Genomic DNA, 6,723 nt, shown 5'->3' with positions numbered 1-6,723 from the left:
AGGAAATTATGTTATTTTAGTATTTCCAATAATTGGAAAGGTCCAGATTTGAGTCTAGTTATTTAGGCAGTTGCAGTATTTTAATTATTTAGGAAAGTCTAATTCAAGTCTATCTAGGAAAGTCCAGAATCCTATAAAAGGATATCTAGTTTGTCTATTATTCTCAGATTGAGAGAAAAACCCCTTTGAAGTTTTAATAAAGTTGAGTATTTAGAGTTATTTGATCTTTATTTTCATCGTTCTTATTTAATTATTTCATCTCTTTAATTCCGCTGCGTTTCTACATCAGATTGCTTCTGAGAAGAAGACTCGATGTCATCAATAAAATCACCAATATAAAAAGAACACCTTGCATGGTTCTCAAGAGAAAGAACATATACAAAAAAGTGCATGAAAATAGGTAGGGTAGTCATACCCAAGCATCTACGGAAAATGGTTCCTTCCCTTTGAGCTTTACTTAGAGTCACTATCATCGAAATCTCAAGCATATAATCTCTTCATTTGTTTTCTTTAAATAAAATTCACATTACTAATTGATGTATTCTCCCTCTCTCTTCATTCGGTGTTGTGCACGTTAATCTTTGGGACAATTGGATTTTAAAACAGAAACCTAGGATTGGAAATCAATCGATAACCCATCAACAGAAAAAATTTTGAATTTAAAGCAGAAACCTAGGATTGGAAATCAACCGATAACCCATCCGCAGAAACCTAGGATTTTAAAAAATTCGATTTTAAAGCAGAAACCTAGGATTGGAAATCTCCGGTAACCGGTTAGTATGATCTGGTCCTTCTAGGTGTAGCTCCAGCGAGAACAACTGCTTCCTGTGCTTTGTCTCCAATAATTGACTATTGGTTGTGCTTCCTTCATAAAATTTGTTTCTCATCAAGAAAATAAACCTTAAATTTCTTCTAAGCAAGTGGGAGATTTTATATTAAGAAAAATATGAGCTTCTTTGAAACCCCCGACTTTTGATATTGTCCATTTATTTCAAAAGTCGGGGGTTTCAGTAATCTCAATTAGTAAAGGTGGGGGTTTTAGTAAGGGGATAAGTATGTTAGAAAAGTCGGGGGTTTCAGTAATCACATTATCAAAAGGTGGGGGTTTTAGTAAGAGGGCAAGAAAGTAATATTGAAAATATGAAAGTTAAATCTAACGAAAGTCGGGGGTTTCAGTAAACGCATTATAAAAAGTCGGGGGTTTCAGTAATTCTCTCAAAAAACTTTGATCTTTAAACCCATAATACAATAGCGACCCTGCCTACAACTTGGTCTTTCCCTCTCTCTGGCTGACCCTTCAATTCTAGCAAGAGACAGGATTCACTCCACCAACTCAAGAACTTCTCATTTTTTAAATACTCCCATCAAAATAACACCATATCTTCAACACAACCATCTCTCTCACTCTAAAAACCCTAATTATTTCTCTTTCAATTTCTCTATCCAAACATCCCACTTCAATTAGAAATCAATTACTCAATTCCCCATGACAAATTCAATGAGTTTGAAACATGGGCTTTCTCTATGGTGTCCTCAATCTTCCTTTGTAAATCGAATTCCTTCTTCTTCTTCACTTCCATTTGTCAGATCCCAAAGAAAATCCATAGTTTCTTCAGCTTCTTTTGCTAATGAAAATCGAGAGTGAGTATATTTGATTTAATTCTTCATACCCCATAACAATTTCAGAGTTAAAAAACAAAAAATATCTTTTCAAGTTTAACAAGTTCGAATTTTTATCAAATTTTCAGGTATGTTATAGTAGGTGGTGGAAATGCAGCTGGTTATGCAGCTAAAACTTTTGTTGAACATGGATTGGCTGATGGAAGGCTTTGTATTGTTTGTAAAGAGGTATACAAAAATGGGTTTCTCTCCAAATTGAACTTCATTTCTTCAAGTGTTTTCTAATTGTTAGAGTTCCATTAATGGTGGGTTTTTTTTTCTTGTACAGGCATTTGCTCCTTATGAGCGTCCAGCTTTGACTAAAGCTTATCTATTCCCCAAGGATAAAAAACCAGCTAGATTACCTGTAAGAAATTTTGTCCTAAATTATATTTCTTTTGATTTGGTTGTGAACTTTAGCTGATTTTTTATTCTTGTTGGATCATGTTTTAAGGGTTTTCATACTTGTGTTGGATCTGGCGGGGAAAGGCAAACTCCTGATTGGTACAAGGAACATGGCATAGAGGTTTGATATAGATATTACTTTTGCTATATTTTTCCTTTTCTCAAGAGTTTTCTATAGTTTATACTACATTTTGATTTTCAGCATCAGATAAGTTAAGCAGAGCGAAAGAAGTTTAAAATTTTCATTTGAGATATGAATCATGACTTAGAACTCAAGTAATTTTTTGGGACAACGGTGCGTAAAAAAAGTTCATTTGTCACAAATAAGTTCAAAATGAGATATTTTTAGTTAATACAGACCTTACCATCTATACCAGAAAAAGGAAATGTAAACAAAGTTTCAGAGCGGGTCGTATCATCATGTGTAGTCGTATGCCTCAAGTCTAAAACCTCCACATAACAGGTGCTTTGGTTGTTTAGTTTGTAATGTGGCCTTCACTGCAAAAATTATTTTGTGAACAAAGAAAAACGAAATTAACATTATTGTCTACTATTACCGGAAGTATTAACCTGGAGTGGTGTTTTATGGTGTTAAAATGATCGATACCAAGATATTTCTAAAATAATATAAAGGGCTTGATGAGTAATTCAAGAAAATACGTTTATATAAGTGTCGCACATGACTTATTCGCAAATTACTGAATGCACTCTATGCTTGAATTGTTGCTCATTTCTGTCTGGTGCCAATGGCTCGTTCTAGTTCCGTGTTTTATGACCCAATCTACAGACTACATATTACAATGATCTACAGACGAAAGTCCTGTAGCTCATATAACAATGTGATAATTCACTTTTTATTTCATCTCTCGTAATATATTTTATATAACTTCACTTCTTTGCTTATGATAGGTGATATACGAAGATCCCGTAACTGGCCTTGATATCCAAAAGCAGACTCTAACTACGTCTTCAGGAAAACTTCTCAAGTATGGGTCCCTCATAGTTTCTACTGGATGTACAGCTGTGAGGTATGCTTAAGTAATGTCACAAGTGATTGTCAGCAAGGTATTAAGTTTCGGTTTTGGCATAGATATCAGTAAGGTTGGAAGACAAATACGTCTTGGCCACGTTTCAGTTAGTACGAAAATCTTTACAAATTTATGGAAATGTTTGAAATATTGTGTAAATGAAGGAATATTATGAATTTTTTTTCTTATAAGTTAGCAAAGAATAAAGAAACATAAACGCATGCAAAATTTCATTTATCCTAACCAATTCATTATGTAAGAGATTTTATCCAACAGAACTTACAAAATTGTAATAGAGCTGAACGCGTCTCATATATATTAGATTCCCGGAGAAGATTGGAGGGAACTTACCTGGCGTACACTATGTTCGGGACGTTGCTGATGCTGATTCACTGATAGCATCGTTGGTATGTTCTTTTACACAATCCTTGTTCTTCAAGTTGTTTCTGTAATCTAATCCTGTAAACTTGTGTTTTACTATCTACAAAGCTAAACTAAGCTCAAACTATCTATTTGAAATTTAGTTTGATTCGTCATACTTCTCTTTGTTAGAGAGTTGTGAGCATCTCCAGCTACTCATGATGAATTTTACAACTATGCCACTTGGGAAGTCCTCAAATTTTTGTTCTATGATTTGGAAGCACAAACTAGCAAGTGTTTGTTGATATCAAGAGCTCATAAATTACCACCTTCTAGAAGTTAGATTTTGAGTTGCTGAGTAGGATCATCCGAAGCCAAAATGTGGGCGACTTGAGTAGTCAAGCTATCCTATAGTTTCATGCTAATTAAGTCCTATCTCACATTTTAGCATATATTAGATTTGTATAGTGGATGATAAGTTACTATAGGTTAGCGAAGTCGATTTCGAAGTGAAATTACACCTAATTTCAATCTTATTTCCAAGTTCCAACTGGTTATTAATTATATGAATGCACAATATCTCTAGGATCCTGCAAAATACTGATTTTTTTCTTTACCTACACATTTTTAATTGTACTTTAAGACCCTCATTCTTAAAGAACTTGTCTTCTAGGAGAAAGCACAAAAGGTTGTCATTGTTGGCGGAGGTTATATAGGCATGGAGGTTGCTGCCGCAGCTGTTGCTTGGAATCTTGATACCACGGTATGCTCCCAATTTTGTTTTAATAAACTTTGTAGTGGCACTACCACTCAAGTTGGTAATTCTATATAATTATTCGATTGCCAGTGCTTATCATTTCGGTAAAATGATTGCCATTTCTAATTTATTTATATACTTACTAGTTGCTAAAATCTCTAACTTCTATTGATGTATGATGGGTTTTATTTCGCTTGTGCTAAATAGATCATATTCCCTGAGAGTAATCTACTCCCACGATTGTTTACTCCTTCACTTGCGCAAAGATATGAAGAACTCTATCAACAGAATGGCGTTAAATTCCTCAAGGTACTTACTTTTCAACTTTCATGTTATGGGTAGTTACATCTTTATCTACTACGTAATTGTGCGTGGTCCTAGATACAACTTATAAGTTATATAACTTTCTTAACCATGTTAATGTATTTAGGGTTCTCTTATCAAAAACATTGAAGCTGGTCCAGATGGCCGAGTGTCTGGTGTCAAACTTGAAAATGGATCTACAATAGAAGCAGACACTGTATGTAATTATAATCAGTATTGTTTTACATTTGGGAAGGGATGAATCAATTCAGGGAAATGAAATCGCCCTTTCTTCTGAAATGCAGATCATAATTGGTGTTGGAGGAAAGCCTGCTGTCCAACCTTTTGAAGCTGTCGGTTTGGATACCAAAGTTGGCGGAATAGAGGTCAGTGAAAAAATTGATAGAAACTATAGCTTATTTGCTTAACAACAAGCAAGAAAATTGGGATTTCTGGCTGTAATTCTCAATTATTTATAGTAAGCATGAAATAGAATAATGACACGATCTATTTTCGGCTGGTATTCTTCGGATTGAAATTGTGGTAAAAAGTTTTTGAATGTCATGAGCTGGGAATCCTTGCGGAATGAGTCTTAAACTCTTAATATCTTTTGTATCTCGTTTTTCAGGTTGATGGTCTATTTCGCACTAGAGTACCTGGTATCTTCGCCATTGGTGATGTAGCTGCATTTCCTTTGAAGGTAAGCATTTAAAAGACTAAGTTCGAACAGATCCAATTAGTACAAATTCGTACACAAAAAATTAAATTTTAACTATTTACGGCATCGGGAACAGTTGTATGACCGCGTTGCTCGAGTTGAACATGTCGACCATGCTCGTAAATCAGCTCAACATTGTGTGAAATCATTACTAACTGCTCACACTGATACGTATGTAAACCTTGCTCATTTACGATTTCCTTTTCTACAACTGTATATTTTTCATCATTTAACTCTACTCACCTATTTGCCGTTTACTTTCGATGATTTTAACGATATTTAGATACGACTACCTCCCATACTTCTACTCAAGGGTTTTCGAGTATGAAGGAAGTGCAAGGAAAGTTTGGTGGCAATTCTATGGAGAGAATGGTAAGGACCCATAATATATACATATACAAATTTCAACACAAGTAACTCAGATTGTGTTATTTGATTCTTGAGTTCAATCAAGTTCTGGCTTAACTTGTTCTCCTGTCGTTGTAGTTGGTGAGGCGGTTGAGGTTGGAAATTTCGACCCTAAGATTGCTACTTTCTGGTTGGACTCCGGTAATAATTTATTTTATCCGTTTCTTTGATTATTCACCTCTAATTTGACGTGCATATGTAAAGGAACAACATTTTATTGGTTTGTAACAGGTAAACTGAAAGGAGTTTTGCTTGAAAGTGGAAGTCCTGAGGTACTTCCTGTCTGATCTTATCAATTTTTTATCCTTCATTGGATTTTTCGACTTTGTATTCCTCAGTCGATAAAGACTAATTGCTCAATTACTCAAGTATCCGAAAAGTTAGATTTAATAGATATTGTATTGAGAAAACGACAGTATAACTTAATTTCTCGCCCGTTAATGTAATTGTTATGTTGTTTCAGGAATTTCAACTTCTTCCTAAACTCGCCAGGAGCCAGCCGCTTGTTGATAAAGCCAAGCTTCAAAATGCATCTTCCGTCGAGGAGGCTCTTAAAATCGCCGAAAGTGCTCTAGCCTCCCCTGCTGCGGTTTAGTTTATTTATTTCTATGTAAACGGGATCCTGTCACCCCCAAATCATAAAGGCGAAAATCTTGAAGGTGATATACTTGGCAACTTCAGGACTACCAAACTTGAGACAGTTTTGAATAAGATGAAATTGATCCATATTCCACTTTTAGTTAGTCCAGTATTTTCATCTCCCAACTATTGAATGCTTGTTTATTGTTTACTTCCGTTATGTTGGTATTGGACTATAGTATTGACATAATAAACTGAAAAAACAGTTCTATAACATATGTTATGTTACAACTAACAAAAAATAGTTCGAGAACTCCATAACTCAAAAGTAGCTCAAACCTCTGTTATGAAGTTCAAAAACACATTCTAAATACTAAATAATAGGTTCACTGGTATGTGTAATTATAGCCAAGTAATGATTCTGTATGCATACCAAACTCTTCTAAAAGATAAGACATGCCTAAAGCATTTAATGACTCAATAAGTACGAAATGAAATAAATGTCA

At 34.6% G+C, this 6,723-nt stretch overlaps 1 protein-coding gene across 1 annotated transcript; it reads left to right on the top strand.

Moving 5' to 3' along the window:
- The first annotated feature begins 1,217 nt into the window (after positions 1 to 1,217).
- Positions 1,218 to 6,377, top strand: MDAR6 (monodehydroascorbate reductase 6). The gene is made up of 16 exons (XM_086650807.1): positions 1,218 to 1,641; positions 1,749 to 1,848; positions 1,949 to 2,026; positions 2,114 to 2,185; positions 2,974 to 3,092; positions 3,415 to 3,499; positions 4,126 to 4,215; positions 4,417 to 4,518; positions 4,640 to 4,729; positions 4,818 to 4,898; positions 5,141 to 5,212; positions 5,307 to 5,401; positions 5,514 to 5,602; positions 5,717 to 5,779; positions 5,870 to 5,910; positions 6,102 to 6,377. Exons 1-16 carry the CDS (start codon positions 1,487 to 1,489, stop codon positions 6,231 to 6,233), a joined length of 1,464 nt encoding a protein of 487 aa, XP_086506933.1. The 5' UTR covers positions 1,218 to 1,486; the 3' UTR covers positions 6,234 to 6,377.
- Positions 6,378 to 6,723: the final 346 nt, after the last annotated feature.

Source organism: Eschscholzia californica, unplaced genomic scaffold (genome assembly GCF_041429995.1).
Source record: "Eschscholzia californica isolate CP2 unplaced genomic scaffold, dmEscCali1.0.p SCAF_6, whole genome shotgun sequence".
Taxonomy (NCBI): domain Eukaryota; kingdom Viridiplantae; phylum Streptophyta; class Magnoliopsida; order Ranunculales; family Papaveraceae; genus Eschscholzia; species Eschscholzia californica.
This window is presented reverse-complemented; position numbering and strand designations above follow the sequence as displayed.

What these genes read in the sequence shown, in the direction of transcription:
- MDAR6 (XM_086650807.1), top strand. Translation starts at nt 1,487, where the DNA reads ATGACAAATTCAATGAGTTTGAAACATGGGCTTTCTCTATGGTGTCCT. An exon ending in ATTCACTGATAGCATCGTTG is followed by an intron (nt 3,500 to 4,125) that starts GTATGTTCTTTT and finishes CTTGTCTTCTAG; the next exon opens with GAGAAAGCACAAAAGGTTGT. An exon ending in CCAAAGTTGGCGGAATAGAG is followed by an intron (nt 4,899 to 5,140) that starts GTCAGTGAAAAA and finishes CTCGTTTTTCAG; the next exon opens with GTTGATGGTCTATTTCGCAC.